Below are 19,333 nucleotides of genomic sequence, written 5' to 3' on the forward strand. Positions count from 1 at the left end.
TCAAAGTTGCCAAAGTTTTGACCCCATGTCGATGGCGTAGTAACGGACTGCAATCCCAGAAATCGGACGTCGTGTTTGGAATGTGATTAGGAGCTAAGTATTGATAATTTGAAACTTCAAACCACCAATTTTTAATTTCGATGTGTTTAGAAAACTGTATATAAGAATATTTCATGATAATTAGTTATGTTTAATCCATGGACGACTCAACTATATTTCGACGTGTATAGCGCTAGATATCGGACACGGGCTGCCTCTGTGTGTTGCTTTCGGCACCTTGTATCGTACGGTGTGGCTAACTTCGCTAAGTTTGTTCAGTGAGTATTATAATTGTTTCCATTGGATATTTTGTTTGTATTAGAATCGCACAGGCATTATTTAATAATCAATCAATCAATCTTTTATTACTCAACACACACTGACAGAGAGTGTGGTATGGTACATTTCAGATGAAAGAACAACATGTCCAAAACAACACCATCAAATAGATATTAAAATCCAAGTAAATTGAATTGAAGTACAATTTATAACTCTGACTGTATTATTTAATACAAATAGCGAGTATATTTCATCGTACGACATTATTTACCTGTCAAGTTTTTACGCGGTAAGTCACTTACTACGTTTACACAATTATGCTAAATATTGTCTGTCCGAAAACTTGTACACTTCATACGTTCATTAAATGTACTTTTTTTCTAGAAACAACTGCGCAGTTTTCGTTAAAACTACATGCAATCGTAGCGAACAATGGAAAGAATATTTTCAAAATCATTATTCTCCTCCACATTCTAAATTCAATGCTAAATAAGGACTTTATTCAAAATTTCAGTTACTGTGACCTGACGGCAATATGTTGACAGTATCACTGACGCGGTTGTAAGACGACAATTTGTGACCGCCGCTCGTAGCGAACTCAATAGCTTCTACCAAAAAAAACTATCGAAAACGGGACAACAGTGTCACCTGACTTAATATGACGTCTCATGACCTGTAAAACGCTACCGATACGGAGCGACGGTGAGTGTAACTAACAGCATGTCATTAAATGTCCGAAAACTGAGGTCGTCCGAAAACTGTCACACTGAGTATAGCCATGTGTTTCTGGTAACGCACGGCCCTTCGGGGTAATAGACGGGCGCTATAGCCCTCATGACTAGGTAATAGGTGTTTACTATAACACACCACATGCTCATTCCGTGTCGCGATTCGCCAGAATACGTCACGTGACGAGAAAATATATACGTCTTGTCCCAAAAAGTGACGTATAAAGAGGGTATTTTTTGAAAAGCTATTTCCCTAGGGAAATAGTTTTGACCAAATTTGGGAAAGTGCCCGGTCACGTGACCGTAGTGTCGTCTGCAGCTTTCAAACAATGGCGGGTGACTAGAACGTGATGTGCGCCCGATATGAGCGACGAGTCTCTCTCAAAAACAGATGTATTTTCCATTCCAACGGCGTAGGACCTTGAACAGCTCATAGACGAAAAAGATTCAAGTGCAACCCTGGATGTTGCCTAGGTATGCTTATAATATTTTTGAAGAAAGTGGTACTATGTACTTCTGTAACTTGAACCGCTGTAGGAATATCGCCAAGTAAACTTATGATGGATTGCTGAGGTGCAAAATATCAAAGCACATTACTATAACATAATACAACATGAGCGGGTGTGGTCACCATGTTATAAAACACTTATAACCTGGTCTTTATTCGGGCTATAGCGCATGTTTATTACCCCTCGTGGCCGTGCGTTACCAGAAACACATTACTATACCCCTCGGCCTAGGGCCCTGGGGAATAGCGATGTGTTTCTGGTAACGCACGGCCCCTCGGGGTAACAGACGGGCGCTATATAACCCTCATGACTAGGTAATAGGTGTTTAGTACGCGCTCTTGTTAGCAGACTTAACCGATAGTATTGATACATACTCGCGCCACCATACACATGCAAATCAAACTCAACAACGCAACAAACAAGCTCCAATGCCCTAATCTATGGAAGACCGGTCACGACATGCGACATGCGAGTTTTTTTTAAACGGTCTTCCATACTAATCACTACAGAAAGTATGCATTATGTTTCATCTCCTATGGCCAGAAAAAAATGAACTATTAAACTACGATGTAGATGTTTAATAATAATATAATATGTAATAATATAAAAATAATACATATCTTTGAGTTACTTCTTTTACTATTCAGATCAGTTTGCCTTTCGTTAGAAGGAATGATGGTTGATCCATAGCGATAACGGAATTGATGAGCCACCGAAGATTTTTCACGAGGGTGTTTCCGCCGCCAGTGAGGGGTAAGATAGACGACGGCTCCTAGTCCATAATGTCAAACCCCATCTCCAGGTCAAAGCACAGTTGGTAGCTCCGGCACGAGATCAATTATTGATATACTCCTGTCTAGACGCGCTTGGGATACGCCTGACTATCGCCAACACTTGCAAATAGGCTACTCCCACAGGCGCTCCTTAGCTGGGTAGTCTGCTAAGTAGATCGATTTTCGGATCGATCTATTGATCCCGTAGTCGATATGCCCGCCACTGCAACCTAAATACTCACATAGATCGATCCGAAAATCGATCTACTTAGCAGACTACCCAGCTAAGGAGCGCCTGTGGCTACTCCTCTGTATTTTAAATCACAATGCGAACAGCAAAACTCTATCTTCAGTTTATGTCCACTACTAAACAAGGAAACGAAGTGTATCTCGCGATAATACTTCTGTCTACGCATGGAACGTATAAAAGAAGAATCGAGAACGCGCAGAAAAGGTTGATGATTTCATTGAATGTGAATTTCTTGGTCCAACTTTTTATCTAGCGTTCAAAGGGATGCGGATGGCGCACTGAGTATATGAGTAGGCCTATATGTATTATCGGTCAACTCAGGAAACTAGGCTTTCTTTACAATTTGGGGCTTCAGAATTAGATCAGTTGACAAGTTGGACACATTTCAGTCACAGTCATCGAATTTGTGCCCTTTTAATCGTGTTGTTTAACCCCTTGAACGCCGAAGTCAATTTTTGTCACCTTTAGAAAATATACTCCTGTAATGAGTCAATTTTTTTTCAGATTTTTGTCAACATTTTTACACCAAACTGTAGCCAATGATATTTGATGTCCATTTGGTCCAAAATTATCAAAAAATTACAGAAAAATGTACAAAAATGGGTAAAAATGTTGCACTAAAACTTTGGTGAGAATAATCATAGCACTCAAAGGGTTAAACATAGTCTTATAGGCCTATTAGGAGTATTCAATTCCGATAGGGCATGATAAGGGCAGCATCAAGGTATAGTATAAGGATTAAAGCAAGATAGGCCTTAGCGAAATTCACCCGTGAATAAACGATTCTCAGAAATGACACTTCTTTCAATTGTTAGTGGATATCTATGCCTCTTATATAATTAGAAAAAGCAACATGACAAGGCCTTTAGCAATTCTTCATCGAACAAATTACAATCTTTTTTCAAGAAAAAATTATATAAAATTATATTACATATCTGAAATATTATATTTGGTTATTATCATGAAGGTAAGTCAGTGCATCACAGGTGTCGCCAGGAAATCGTTTGGTTGGCCGGATATTTGATTCTTCTTCCCCAATGATGTTAAAAATTCTTGTGCCAGTTTATTTCTACATTTGATTCCCGCAGTAATAATAAATGCTATATTTCATCTCATACACGTAGAGTTCCCCTCATTCCATTTCACCAAAGATTTGTTTAAGCTACTCTGTGATTCGGACTTTGAGAATGCCTAGCGCTTCGATGTATTCCCACTTCATTGACATAATTGTCAACATTCCCGCCATCAAGCTATGTTGGGATAACAATGAATGAGGTAAGGTGATTTGTAGATGACGTTTAATTGGAAACGACCCATACCCTCAATCCTCGACAGTTACCTGACCGTAAGAAATCGCATATTGATTGACCAATATAGGTCAGATCAAAAATCCTAATCGTTTCACAGGGCGATATCTGATCTCCTTCCCCCAACCAAAAAGAAAACCCAAACGTCAGAAACTTGTTCAATATTTAAAGTCGAATCTTCATGTTATGATAAAAGCTTGAAGGTAAAAATAGACTTGTCATATTTAATATCGATGAAAAGGTCTAGAAACTGTAGTTGGTTTCCTTCCGCATCATTGTAAACACAGACCACAGTCACCTGTGTTCTATTCCGCTCTCCGCCCATGCACCCTAGACATGTGTGACATGCCTGAGAAGCATGCATATGTACACACGTTTATGGGGCACGTAGGCGCAAAGCGGATTTTTAGAAAACATGTGACTGTGCTAGACCATGAAATGGGTACGTTCTACTATAGCGCCACCGGCATATCTTTTCGGGATAAAATCCAATATGGCCGCCAAGTGGCAATTCCTTCGTTTTTTTCTCTTCAGAGGACATTAATCTGATAAGCATGCCCAAATTATTATTCAAAGTTTGCACAGGTACAATAATATCCTATGAGATACATATGCTTGTCAATTTGCTTTGCGGTATGATCCTGTGAGAAGGGACGGTAATATCATATATGACCAGTTTCCCAGTTGAAGCCATAGGCCTAATAGTACTCAAACAATGATGCCCCACTTGATTCGGCTCAAACTTTGTTAAAGAATACACCAAAGAATAAGTATGCATGTCATTTACAATTGATAATAATGTAAATTTATTTTGTATTTTACTTTTTTTCATGATGTCCCAGGCCATTCTTCAGATGTGTGTCAAAAGCAAATTCCATCGACGTTGGTCCAAATGACAACGTTCGGTATGTAGATTTTTGGGGCCAATTTTCGAGTTTTTGGCCAAAATGTCTTCCTCTCAGAAACGTCTTATCTGAATGCCTTCAAATTTAGAATGTCATACTGAGGTAAGTTATCATCAATGCCAGCGATCTCACTGACACTATTTTTTCATGGTTGCAGCCACTGCTCCCTTATGCTTCGGCTGACTAATTTCAAAAGTCCTACAAAAATCGATTATGCATGCACAACAATTAAATTCATGGTCCACAATGTTTCAACTTTTGCAGACGAAGTTGATTCCTTGATTACTGCCTAACTGATGATTGCACGTGTCAGTATAATATGATACTGATAGTCTTTTCTCATAAAATGAAAACATCGTTGACCATATCGATTTTAGTGATGTACCACACCGGTTTTACTGTTTTTCTTATCAGTCTTTTGGTACACTAACATGCAACTGATTGCAAGGTTCTGGCTGATAAGACTGATCTTTTCATACAATACAAAATTGACAGAGGGAAAATGTTAATAGACAGTACTGCTGTTGCTTTGATTCATTTATCCTCCACCTGTCCAGGAAAAGATATTACAGAATGTTTCAATTTTCCTGTGGTGTAAGCAGTACTTAACTGGAAGCTTTACTGTTTTGATATCCTTTCCCACAAATTAGTGACAAAGAAGAAGAATACAACAGGATCTATAGGAAGTTTACTGGATGAGGTGTTTATTTATGAAAACATGAAAAGTAAAGTCAACTCATGTCAAGGATAGTTAATTTAAATGCCCTATCCAATGATAGCTTCGCAGTCAGGTCAGCTAAAAATACTGTAATACCAAGGTCTTCTAGGAACTCTAAGAATGACTGTCTGCACATGTATGAATTCACAATTCATCTCTTTTCAGGTGCTGTTATCTGTATATTCCCTGTAGATGAGATCCTTCCTGGATATATTCTCCCTGTCAAGATATACATGGTGATTGCAATGTCACCTGCTTAGATGGCATGGGTCATCACTTGGTCATAGGTCACCAATGGAGTATATTCAAGATGTCAGTCCCTGTTAACAATTTACATACAGCAGTGTTGATGGCAATATTTTACAAAACTTGGTATTTGGTGAATGTTTCGAGAGTTAGCTTCTACTAAATTTTCGTGATCTGGCAAATTTCCAACAAAAGCTTCACTGTTGGGTGAAAACAGATGACAATGGTTCTACTCCGGAATAAAAAGGACGCGATGCGTTCTACAGACTCAGTACGCCCAAATAATCACGTGATGCCAGTACAAACAAGCCAACATGTGTACTAACGCGTATGGAGATACATTTACGTCTATGCGCGTTTGCGCACATGGCTTTATTTGTACCGTGGTCGATTCGAATTCCGGGTTTGGCGTATTGGGGCAAGAATACAGTACATACACAATCCTCTTGCCTCTATTTTAGGATACATACTACCCTGCAGTTGCAACATCTGATTCATAAGGTTTTAAAAATTTGATTTTACAAAGGCAAAAACTTGCTGACACCCTGGTGTGTGGAAACAACTGATGCCCTGTCAGTCGAATCATTGTCTGTGAACAGAACATTGGAACACCACTGATGTCTTCCTTCCTTGGAAATTCGGAACAGCTGCAGTTTTATGTAAACAGAATAAAATAAGTGAAACTGAAGTGACAGCACTTTGGCAGAGATGAAAAAAGGCTTCACCTTGCAATGTGAGTGTCATGCTCTCACATCAATTTTGTCCAATACTTATGATGGAACTTACCACAAAGGTAAATGGGGTGTGGAGGTCAGTATGTGTTAACTCTTTTTTTTAACTTATTTTTTCCCTTTAAATGATGTTCTCCAGAGTCACGGATATCAACCAAGTCCATTTATGTGTGATTTTTCAAACCATAACTGAACTGTAGCCATGGAAAATTATATTTACAAGATTTGTTTAATGTCCCAGTAAAATGAATAATCTAAGACATTTTTATAGTCAAGGGGCATGTACTAGTTTTACTATCAACTTTTTAAAAAGCAACATTATTAAAGGATGGTAAATACTGTCAAAAGAACAAGACAAAAAATATTCGAAATAAAATTGATGAAGTGAATATGTATTCAAAAACTGTCATGTAATGCATGGCTACAAATAAAGTCCCTGATTTGCAGCACAAAGCTACTGATCTTATCAAGGCAAATAAAAAATGGTTTCAAAGTAGTACAACAAAAAGGGGGAGAGGGTCACTCAAAAGCATGTTATATCACCATGTCTTGACCAAATCCCCCCCCCTGACTCTGATTACAATGGTCCAACCACACTACAGTAAAGAATGAGGTTGACTAAAGCATAATAGGTTAAAATTCAAAACTTTCATTTATGTATCCCCCCGCACAGCAGGAGATTGTAAAAGGTAAAAAAACCACAATGGCTTTGAACTCAAAAGTAGACAGTGACCCAATTATTATGGGAGTGGAGACCATGAAAGTGATTTGATTTGGTTTCTCTGCTCTGTTTTCTTGACACTTTTTCAAATTCTACTTTTATAAAGTGAAGTAATGTCACCTGGCAGTTATCATGTATTGTCAGAGATTGAACACATGCTACAAGTGTTCAATTCTGTAGCCACTTTCAAATACGAAAACTTTGATTCACGTTGAGATATTCTGTATGTAACAAATTTATAATTACCACACTGAAAACTCTCAAGCTTGAAAAGGGTTATATTTTTCAAAACACAAGACACCATTTGCTCCCAAAACTTTCACTACCCACATATAAAGTGAAAAAAACTTTACCAATTGAAATCCTAAAATAACAGGGGCACTGTCCACACTTCTATAAACACAAACCAAAAATTCTTGACACTAACAGCCAATATTAAAAGGCCAAACAACATTTTAGAGAAACAAAAAATGAATACTGTATAAATATCAGATTGCACTGGTCAGGTTAAATATCCATATTATTGCTCTCTAATTTTTTTCTCTAAGTCTACATCCATACAATATTGTGACTGGTATAAAAATACGCTCACCGACAAAGTTGTACATCTTTTGGTGGCACCAAGTCCTAGGCTAAAACTACTGTACGATACGAGGTCACAAGTGAAGCTGATGGACGGGTGAACTTTGCAGGTCATTATGTAGAAAATTACACTGGTATATGTTTTCTTACAAAAAACTGTGGATTGAGTAAAGTTCTATTTTCCTCAAGATTGTTCAAAGACAGCCTGGGATTGAAATTTGAAGAAAACAGGCCAAACTGTTGATGTCTGTATGCAAATGAGGTAAAAGGTCATGAGTAATTTGTTTGTTTGTTAAATGTCGCCCCTTTTTTCCTAGTTGTGCAAACTGTATCATGTTAAAGATGGACGACAGACAGTCTATTGGCAAAACAGAATATGTTAAAGATTTGTAGACAATTGCTAACTTTTATAATAAGCAAGAACATAGATTTACATGAACTGATGTGAAGTGGCTTTGTAAACCTCTCACATCCTGATATCATTTAGTAAAGTAACAGAGGGCTTAAAATATGAGCAATGCTTTACAGTTTCAGTGTTCCTTTTTTCATTGTTGGGAGGTTTGTGGTTACATTCGCAATCATGGAGCAAATGCAAACACTGGTAAATGTATCAAAGTTGAAAAATGTAAAATTTCCCACAATGCAACTGTGGCAATGGTCAGTACAAACAGCCTCTCTGCAACAAATTTTCAAAATGGCCACACATTGCAACATGACACAGTTTGTACCACTTGACTCTTTTATCCTCATTTCACAAGACACAGTGCCATTGTCCAAATTGAATAAAATGAGCATGTATTAAACACTGGTGAGAAAAACAGTTCATACTCTATTTCAGTACTTCAGCCTGCATATTTTCAGTCAAATAGCTCTCAGTGTAATACGCAAGGTGTTTTTTCTTTCACAAATACTTTTGAAACGGTGTATGGTGAACACAAGAAAATTGTTCACATTTTATGTACAAAGTAAGCCTTCGTTATTTTCAGGTGAAAACAAGTGCCTGGACGAGACGTTGTAAATATCAGAGTAAGGGTCATGATTCCAATAGAGAACACAGCTGTTGAAGATCAGCTTCCGGCTGTCAATTATGTCAATATTTGAAAGGCATCGACAATGTACCAGTATCTTATAATTCTTACAGAAGGAAATGTTTTTTTCAAATTGTTCTAAAAAAATCATCTTCTCAAACATTATTTTTGTTCAGTTCAAGCATAACACTGGGAAAAAAGTTCCAAAACTTACATTAAAAAGTGGATTCCCTTTGGCAGTATTTCATTTTTCATCATTTGATCAGAAAACCTTTTAAAACAATTGGCGTGCTTGTACCGTCTATTCAAACTGTGTAATGAAACAGCCAGTTTTTTTGGCTTTAAAGACAGGCACTTGCCTTTACAATGCCAACATATATTGTAAAATCTTGTTTCATGCACACAATGTCATGAAAAACCTTGATCACTGGTACAAGTATTCCATTTGACAGGAATTCAACTACACACTCTCCTTCGTCTCACTTGGTAGAGTAAAAAATATAACTGGAGTTTCCTGTGCGGGCTACTTTGTAACAAGACACAGGGATAACCCTACATACTATTAAAGAGTTTTTTGCCACAAGATGTCACATCACACTGGAATCTACTTTCATAGCAATCTTCATTTTATCTGTGAACTTCTCAACTTAGTTCCAATCTTGGAAATGCAATAAATCTACAAATTAACTTTCAATTAGAAAAACTTCGCATACTAAAGGCGGCATCTTAAATTTCACCTTTTAACTACACAACACTTCTTTGTGTCACACAAATTTTGAACTACAATATTAAATAAACAAACATTCAACATTCAACGAGCTTGAAATGTCGCCAATACAAAAACTGTCAGCATTGAAACAGTTTAGTTCCGCATAGTACTCTGAAAACAAAGTGTAACTTTGCTAACTCTAAAATAGTTGCCTTGGTAAATGGAGAACAACACAATTTGAAACATAAAAAACAAATTATTCAAAATCTGTGATACAAGCTAGTGTTTCCACATGGAGCAAGCCGTACAATTATTACTTTGAGAACTTACGTCTTGAGGAGGGGTGTAAGTTTTCACTACAGTGTCTCTTTGGTTGTCAAGGTTACTGTTTACCAGCTTCAGATAAATTCCATGAAACTTGTAAGCATTAGTTTCAAGAAACACATGAATTCACAATAAGACCATAACTGAGGCGTGACATGGCTGTCAGCCATAAAGAACACAAAAGGCAGAGCAGTTAGATGTAACGACAACTTTCTGACCCTTCAAATCATAATAATTGAGTCTTCCAAGGTCAAAGGTGTACCTGATTTCTATATTTAAACATCCCCTCTGCTGAAATGGTTTACTCCACATCTTGGCATAATATCTCTCCATAAAATCAACATTGCATATAGATATGAAAATATTACTGAGTTGTATATGCTTTGTTACAAAAAAATTCTGGTCTACAAATATAAATTTTCTCTTTGTACTATCTACAATTTCAGCATCTTCAATTTCTCCCTTCATCACCTTCCTTTCTTCTCGTCTTTTTTCTTGAGATAAATCGGAGTCACTGAAGCTGGTTTGTACCGCCTACAAAGAATGATATGAAAAGATAAAAATCAAAAGTTAATATGTTTGATGTGTTTCCCTAAATCTCAGAAAAAAACTTTTTTTCTGAAAAACTTTCATCATCATAATGTTACAGATTTGAGTTATTAATGATTACTTTAACTGCAGAGAGACAGGCATGTTCATTTACAGCTTCTGAAGTTGAGAGCTTCATTCTCTGACTTGCCACTGAGGGCAGTTGAGGGCTCCTTTCTCTGACTTGCCACTGGGGGCACACTGCCGCCATGTAGATTCACCTTATTATCATAGACTTTGGAAGACACTTGCTTTTGTTAGATAGTTCTCTGTACTTACGAGTAAGGAGATGCTGGAACCCCAACGATAAAAAGTGCATTTTTCTTCATAAACATGCGCCACATGGCTTTGTGGAATCCCCTGACATCCAAGTCCCAAATGTGGAAGCACTGCAAAAAGAAGGACAGAAAACACGGGAGTTTAAATATTTATACAGTGTTTGTAGGAAACATATGGAAACTGTGGAGATAAATTCTTATTACCTTGTTAAGAATGATTCTAATGGCCTTTTGTTAATACAGAATTTGATTTTTCAATACTGGGGGGTGTAAGGTTGCATAATATGCCATATATAGACTATTATTGACCTCGAAAGCATACAATTAACATTAGAGGCAAAGCAAATGACAATGTTGTAATTAAATATGGCTGACAAGCTTTTGACAAATCACAGATTGTACTATTTTCGCTTATTCACTTTGTTATTGAATCACATATTGTCTGTAAAGCCAGCTTGCTATGAGTCCTTATATAAGGTCAATGTGAAATATTGATTATATTGGCCCTCAAGCTAGCTTGCGATGAGGCTTTGTATGAGGCCAATAAAGTATAACATTAGACCTACCTTTGCAAGCTCTGTCCATGTTTCATAGTCTTGCTCCTGTGACATCTTGATGTACATGACATAAGATTTGTCAGAGGTGTCTGGTATGAAACCATTATCACATGGTGACTTGCTGTGGTCCAGTACCTCTGCATTGCTGATTAAATTGTTGATACCCTCCTCATATGCCTCCTTCTTCAACTTGTCCACATTTTTTAGTTTGACGTGTGGCACTATGTTGAGAGGATGCTTTTTAAAATACAGATCCTGCAAAATGTGTGAAAATTTTGACTGAGTTACAGGTCACAACAATGCAAAGTAGATAAGGTCAATAATTTTCGTTATTGACCTGATACCTATGATTTGACTGGTAAATAATATTTGTTATTAACCTGACAACTATGACAACTATCAATACAAAGATATTAAACTGACCAGCATACTCTGCTTTTGCCTAAAAATCATGGATGATACACATGGGTTTCTTGTCTCTCTGTTTCTCACCATGTCAATAAATCACAAGATGCCACAACTACCCAAAACAGACAAACTGAAGAGCTACAGCAAAGAAATATTGAAAAATACCGCAATTATACGGTGTCACTCAAATTTGATCAGAATTGGTATATACCAGTATGGGTTACCAATGATCAACAATAAATGTTGTTTCTATCTGTTCAGTGGAGGAAAATTCTATGTTGATGTTATGGCAATGATTTCTGCACAGTACAACCAGAAAAACAACAAGAAATATTTAAACCAGAAAAACAAGAATGACAAAAGTAATTAAGGTCTAACTTTAGGTACTGGAGGTCAACTTAGCACCATGCATAGCAGAAAACAAGCCCCTCTTAGTTTAGTATAAACGGTCTTCCCCATCTACTGTCTATGGTTGCAGCTGGTCTGTTAATATGTAACAGTTCATAAACAATGACAGGAAATGAGTCAAGATCAGTGGAGTTTGCCTATTTCTCACTGGCATGCCTCCTGCACATTTGCAGGATTTCACTTTTTCTTACCTCATTTGCACATTTTTGACACTGATGTTTTCATTTGCACAAATTCACATCTCAACCCCTGCATCTACCTGTACACCAAATACTGAGATGGTAGCTTTGGCGGTATGGGAGCCTTTGTGTGTGACGGACATACATCCGCACATACCCACAAATATACATACATACATACATACATATAGACATGCAAATCAGATGCAAATGAACTGATTCAGCTTATACGATAACCTCACATTGGTACACCAAATGTGAGCTAAAAACACATGATGATAGATAATATCCATGTCATTCAAACAGAAACACTGACCTGGAAGTATGAGTTCATGTTGATTCCGGTAGATCCAAAGTGATACGTCCTGGAGACATCCGGAATAATACACTCCCTGCCTTTCCTGATATCCGGGAGTCTCATCCACATATCCCAATCCCACAGCTGTTGAGGAAAATAAGCAAAATAACTCACATCATGAAGGTAATAACAACTTTTATCCATAGCTTCTTGGGCATGACTTTCGCGTTAAAACTTTGAGGGCTAACATAAAATTTTGTCGCCTTTATATAATATAACCTGATCAATTTTTTACAGATTTTTTCAAAAATTTGATCAAAAACTGTTGCCAATGATAAGTTATGTTCAGTTTGTCGAAAATTATACAAAAACAACTACAGAAAAAAAAAAATTATAAAAGGGATAAAATGTCGCACCAAAATTTTGGTGGGAAAAATGAAAGCACTCAAAGGGTTAATGAAGTATCCAGCAAGAAAAGATGAGATTCTTTGTAGTTTAAAACCATGTGACGGGGCAAATTTCAGTGCCTTTAAATGTAATATACCCAAAGTACCCTTAAAACTGTGAGAGTAACTTTAAAATCAAAGGTTTTGGCAGCAAAAGATTGAGCTGATACAAATCTCCTACTATGAAACTGTAGGGAAGAAATATGGTAGTCTATGACTCCATATGCAAATTCATTTCTCACAAATTCAACCCTTTCACTCCTTGGTTTGTCTCAAACCAATTCTTGTCAACAGTGAGTGCGAACCTCTTTCCATGGAATTGGGGTGAACAGATTTAAGCCCTAGCACCTAAAAATAAACGATCAGAAAGCACTCATATTATGGGCCATACCTTCTCTGGAGTTGGCCATTTTTGTTCTAATTCCTCCTTGTAGAGTTTTCTTTTCAGTAACCAACCTAATCCAGGCATAGTCTCAACTCTGTACAACAGAGATGGATCGGAACATGTGTGCTCATAACCCTGTCGAAAAAAAAATTACATGAAAAAGTCAGTTAAAAATCTATGATGTGCATACACACAAAAAAAGAAACAAAACAAAAATTACATCGACTGTTTTTCCATCATTAGTGTGAAACTTTTACAGCATAACGTTGCAAAAAGTTTGTAAAGGTAAAAGTTCTTACCTGATCATTCCATGCAGAAATGCAGTAAATACTGTCATCCTCTTCTAAAAGGTGTATTGTTTGGCTAAAATAACTACAAAAAGCAAAATATAATTTTTTTCTCATTTAGAGACAAGGCACATGTTCTCTGGGAAGTTCCACATGAAAATATGTGTTTAACTGACCAGTCTGCTATACATGAAGTGCTCTACAGACCGAATCCATGAAATACCGACAGTTTGCTCCATAGACGGAGGAAAACATATTTTTTGCACTTGTAATTTTACACCTCATTGAGCTGAAGTTCTACATACTACTTTGTAGTTTAAGATTACAATTTCCATATGTGCAACACTCAGTCAAGTTAAGCTGTCGTCAGTTGTCTTCTTATCTAAATTAATAAATATTCAGGAAGAAATCAAAAGCAGATAATGGGAAAAATCTTTAACACTACTTACCTGAAAAAATCTTCTGAAACATCTAAATCTTCTTCTAAAATAATTGTATACTTTGCATCCTGAGAAAAAAATGATAATAAATATTAAAATTACTGATTTATGTAAGCTGTTCCTGAATAGCTGAATTAATGTGCCACTGACATGAGAGAGTTACAAGAATTACAAATATATTTGTTACTGTACCGCACAGGCAGAAAATTGTTCTTAAATTTCACAGTTTTGACAAAATGCATTCCACAAACAGTTTAGAATTATACTTCCAAAGTACTACATTTCAGTGGTGGTTGTGATGATATAGATAATACAGACAAGGAAAGATCAAAGAACAATTTCAATATTTATTTCAGCAACTATTTGTCTTGTCTATCATTGCTATGGACTTCAAGTAGTGGTACTTTCATGTCACTGACATAATTTTGATCATTTTAAATTCTTCAATCTTTAATGACCTACCGACATCCCGCAGTTTGAAAGTTTTTTTGACTGATACTTACTGGAAACAAATTAAATATGGCGGTGAGACTGGCTTTGTAGTGTTGTGATATCCGTGCATTCTTTACTCCAATGGGTGTGTGTTGTATACCACGGAGACCAAACAACTTGACAACCTCCATGGGCTCTTCAAAGTAACCATCTATAAATACTGTGATCATGCTGGGATTCACTGGAAAATACACACAAATGACAGTTTTAATTTCACACAACCATGCCTTGATAGGAAATGGCTGCCTGTAATCTAAATCTTGAAGGTGATGACCTTACAGAAAAACACTGAAAGACCAACGCCTTAAAACAAGCGAATGTGCATCAGAAGACAAATAAATTTTCAATCGTCATTCTAAATCAGTTATCCAGATTTCAGTTTTGCTGGTGCAATTCATTGAAGCACATAATGATATTGAATTTATGAACCTTTTGTTATCGGCCTTTTCCAATCTGTTGCATCTTCTTTTAATACAAGCCTACTAAATTCTTTAATGGAAAAACATTTACAAGTCATCAAAATGATGAGCTACACAGCCACTATAATCTGGGGTACTTCCAAAGTTATTTGTGGAGTTGTTAGACTGTGATTGCCGGTAAAACAAAAAGAATAGTGCATAGGTATTTTTCTGATAAGAAACCACTGTGGTTCGTGGTGTGGCTATCTGCATATGTACACATTGATCTTATTTTTGAACTTGTTTCAAGAAATCTTGACTCATCTACATTCCAATTTTGTGTAAAGCCTATCTATACTTACCACCATGAGCTGATAACAGTGACCTCAACATTCTGTAGAGATAGTTTGGTCTATTGCTGGCTATTATCGTGACTGGAACATCCCACACTTGATTGTCTATGATCTGTGTACCGAAGCATCGGTAGAAAATAAATACAAAAGTTTTGAAAACACACACACACCACACACACACACAAACAAACCAATCAACCAATGCACCCCTTCGAACACAGCAATTATGAATCTCATTGTTGAAAAGTGTAATTTTCACAGATGGACAAATCAACATGATGAAAACAGCATGGAATCTTGCATGATACATTTATGACAAGAAACCATGGTGTTCAAATGTAGATGAGACACTTTGCTTTTAAAATTTTGAAAACAATTTCATTGTACATGAATCACCAATGTGTATAAATAACAAAGCTGGCAATGGTATTAATGAATGAAAAATCCCCAAAATGGCCTCTGATTGAATTTTTGCCCTAAAAGAATTTCATGTCCAATTGAAAGAGGAAAAAAGATAAAATCAAATAGAATACTACAGGGCTCTGAATTCTGTTAATTATCCAAAACAGAATCAAAAGATCACTTATTAATTTCACACTCACCGGTACAGGATTCATTTCAATTGGTGCAGGATCAGCACAGCTGCATAGACTCCCATAACCTTCTATCTTGTTGCAGAATGCTTTCCGCCTTCGGTTGACATCTGTGTCTGGCCAATCACATTCGCTCTCTGTTGTAGTACGGGAAGGTTCGAGAAGGGTCAAAGGTCATGCATAATTGTACCACACATTCACATTCTTGGTATATGCCTAAAGTAGAGGCTCAGCTACAGCTACGACGCTCAACATATTTGGAACTTGTAATGCATCATCCTTTGACCCCTTCTTCTTAAATATAAAGGTCTGTATTTTGCATCAATAACGGCAGAGTTGTACTACATTGGGATGTTAAAAAGGTGAAATCAACACTTGTTTGAGAGTAGACTTTGTCTATCAAAATGATGGTTTCAAACAAATCATGAACAACACCACAGACATCATGAACAGAAAAGTTGTGATGCAAACTATATGCATGGAATAAAAGCCTTTCACGTTTTAATATTGTGACAATGGTGACTACATACCTTCCACTGTGGACAGGTGGATTGTTGTTTTGAGGATAACTGGAGCTCCCCAGCTTGCTAGGTCTGGTGCTTTGTTGTGATCCTCTGCATAAAATTTTCCTGGAAAATTTGAACAAAATACATCACAGATATGTAAATGTGTGACATAAAAGTGGAGGCTATTACTGTACCTATTTCACATCCGAAGCTCTTGTGTCAATTAAACTGTTTTGTGACATGATGCACAAATTATATTAGATTTCGAAAAAAAACCCAAAAGATATAATGATGTGTTTGATAGGGGTGCTGTTCATTACCTTGCTTTTGCGTCACCATTGCCCAAGTGTCCCTCCAGCCCAGCTGGTCGGCCTTACTGCTCCCCAGTACCTTTAGTAAACTTCGAGCTGCCCTCTTCATCTGAAAAGTGCCCTCGTCCTGAAGGCAAGTAACAAAGGGTAAATTAATAAGTGAAATACTTATGGTCACTGTCGGTGAAGTGAGGAAAGAACTGTGCTTTTACACAGCTTTACAAATATTACAGTCTTGGGAAACTTTAATTATGAGACCATATTTTGTGGTTTTTGTTTCTAATTCATTTATGATTTTTCGTCCATTTAAAGGGACAGTAGGTGTAACTTTTGATGACGTTTTTTCACAATTTTTGTTTTTAATGTCTTTTCACGCTTTCTTGTTCTACTCCAAAAAGCATGTAGAGATTCACAGTATTCAGCTTGTCAACTCAGCCTGTACATGTGTAGACTACATTGTTATTGTTGACAAGTGAATTGTAACCCAAACTAACATTGAAATGTCAACAATTAGAGTGAACTTATCATGTATAGACGCTGTGTTGACAGCCGAACAGTTGGTGTTTCAACATGCTTTTGGGAGTAGAACAAAAACTTGCTGTTCACATACAGAACAAAAACGGACAAAAAATCATCAAAAGTTACAACTACTAGCCCTTTAATAGGAACATAAAACCCTGATAAAATCCACGACCACTTACCTTTATGGCAAAGATAATTATCCTACCATCAGATACCATGTTAAGAAACAGTACCATAGCCTCATCTTCATGAGCTGAGTATGTATCAAACACTCTCTGCGCCATAACACTGGCTGTACCCTGGTTTAATACTATAATATGGATACCCCTCCCTTTGTCTCTTTCTTCGTCTTCTAAAATCTGAAATTATCCAAGAAATACGACAGGTTTTGAGATATATTCTTCGAAGTGTAAATAATTTGAAATGTATGATAAAAGTTTTTTCTGCATTTAAGTGACAGAGAGAGAGAGAGAGTGTATGTGAGAAGGACAGCATAAACGTGTCCATGTTTGTGTTTACACTGGTATCTTACATCAACATTTTTCGTAGTGATATTATGCAGAACAAAAGTGAATCTTACATGTTTCCAAAAAATATTTTACAAGCACATTTGAACTTTGTATATAATTTCGGAACTCCTTAAAGGTCATTCTTGCATTGTTACATACAAGTCATGACACAGAAATCAATCTACAGTATGGTGGGTAAATCTGAAACTACACTGCACATGCTCAGTAGGTAGTCCCTTTTCAGATACAGCTTCTGTCACAATTGCCATGGTGATGTCACGAAAGGGATGATTCAGCAGCACATTGATGTTTAAACAGCGCCCTCAGTGTCAAAAGTTGTAGAATGAATATCTTACCGTAGTGCCATCCACAGACACCGACACTCTGGACGCACTTGATAAAACCTCTATGTCTAACGTCTTTGGTAAATTATCAAACATGTCTGACTCCCCTTCTTTGCTTAGTGAATTTAAATCTCGACCAACGTCTTCTGTAAGAGAGAATGGAAAGCACATTATATGATAAACTATAAGGCACAGCATGACAAATATTTTGTTAGTTGAACGTATTGTTATAATTGTCAATAACTTGATGATGGTTTATGGTGGAAAATCACATAATACAATTACAATTACCAATACAATATAGCTTGTTAGTTTCCAAGGCTGTCGATACTTAAAAAATATATCACGTTGAATCCACAGATATCCTGGGAAGTTAACATTAAAGTTCCATGATCATGTCTGTTTGTTAAGCAGTGCAGACATTATATTCATTATTCATTCTCTGAAGTGTTGGAATTTATCAAAATAAATAGTCCAGGGATACAAATAAAAAAACGGACAAATAACTGAGTTTTAGATCAAGTAACTGTAACTTTTGACAATTTTTGACAGCTTTTTTTATTGCCATTATCGACTGTCCACACTGTGTCACAATACAGTATTTGGCTGTTATCACAGGTATTTCTAGCAGAGTCTTTGAAAGAGAATTATGTTCACATCGACTTCCATTTTCAATGATAACAGCGTATATCTGCTGCACACAAGCTGTGTGGACTTGCCCAAAACATCTTTTAGGTGCTTAAAATAGCAAACTGAGAGACTGGTTGATACAAGGAACTAAAATCCTGTAACATTGTAAAAAAGTTAGTTACTGAAATTTTAAGTTTGTATTGACCGTTTTTGAATAACAATTTATGTCTAGATTACCCAGGATAGAGTTAGTGACATTATTCTGGGCTTGCAAAAATGGCCACACCTCATTGAGAAAAGGTTCTCTTTCAGATACTGTATCAGCAAAACATCTTTACCCTCAGAACAAATTTTAACGAAGCATGGAAGTTAAATGAGGTGTAAAGACGAGGAGTCAGGTTACAGCCCTGGTATGTGCAATCTGCTGAGACGACGACAGACTGTAGAATCAGGAATTACTGATACATGACCCAAACATAAAACACTGAGCTATTTTGACACTTTTGAATGAAGAAAATGTTTGCGAGGTTGCAAATTTGTAATCATGCAGTA

At 36.7% G+C, this 19,333-nt stretch overlaps 1 protein-coding gene across 8 annotated transcripts in view; it reads right to left on the reverse strand.

The window, feature by feature from the left end:
• Positions 1-5,470: 5,470 nt before the first annotated feature.
• The window catches only part of LOC139138540 (protein O-linked-mannose beta-1,2-N-acetylglucosaminyltransferase 1-like), a 105,459-nt gene continuing 91,596 nt past the window's right edge, over positions 5,471-19,333 (reverse strand). For all 8 annotated transcript variants that reach the window (XM_070706954.1, XM_070706951.1, XM_070706955.1 and 5 more), the window contains 14 exons: positions 18,164-18,297; positions 17,478-17,657; positions 16,786-16,903; positions 16,490-16,588; positions 15,969-16,096; positions 15,376-15,478; positions 14,627-14,796; positions 14,133-14,191; positions 13,696-13,768; positions 13,403-13,531; positions 12,584-12,709; positions 11,282-11,527; positions 10,717-10,826; positions 5,471-10,383 (listed from right to left, as the gene is read on the reverse strand). In XM_070706954.1, coding sequence (XP_070563055.1) covers positions 10,317-10,383; positions 10,717-10,826; positions 11,282-11,527; positions 12,584-12,709; positions 13,403-13,531; positions 13,696-13,768; positions 14,133-14,191; positions 14,627-14,796; positions 15,376-15,478; positions 15,969-16,096; positions 16,490-16,588; positions 16,786-16,903; positions 17,478-17,657; positions 18,164-18,297 — 1,742 coding nt within the window. In that variant the 3' untranslated portion in view covers positions 5,471-10,316. The remainder of the gene's footprint in view (positions 10,384-10,716; positions 10,827-11,281; positions 11,528-12,583; positions 12,710-13,402; positions 13,532-13,695; positions 13,769-14,132; positions 14,192-14,626; positions 14,797-15,375; positions 15,479-15,968; positions 16,097-16,489; positions 16,589-16,785; positions 16,904-17,477; positions 17,658-18,163; positions 18,298-19,333) is intronic.

This window comes from Ptychodera flava, chromosome 8, assembly GCF_041260155.1.
Source record: "Ptychodera flava strain L36383 chromosome 8, AS_Pfla_20210202, whole genome shotgun sequence".
Classification (NCBI taxonomy): domain Eukaryota; kingdom Metazoa; phylum Hemichordata; class Enteropneusta; family Ptychoderidae; genus Ptychodera; species Ptychodera flava.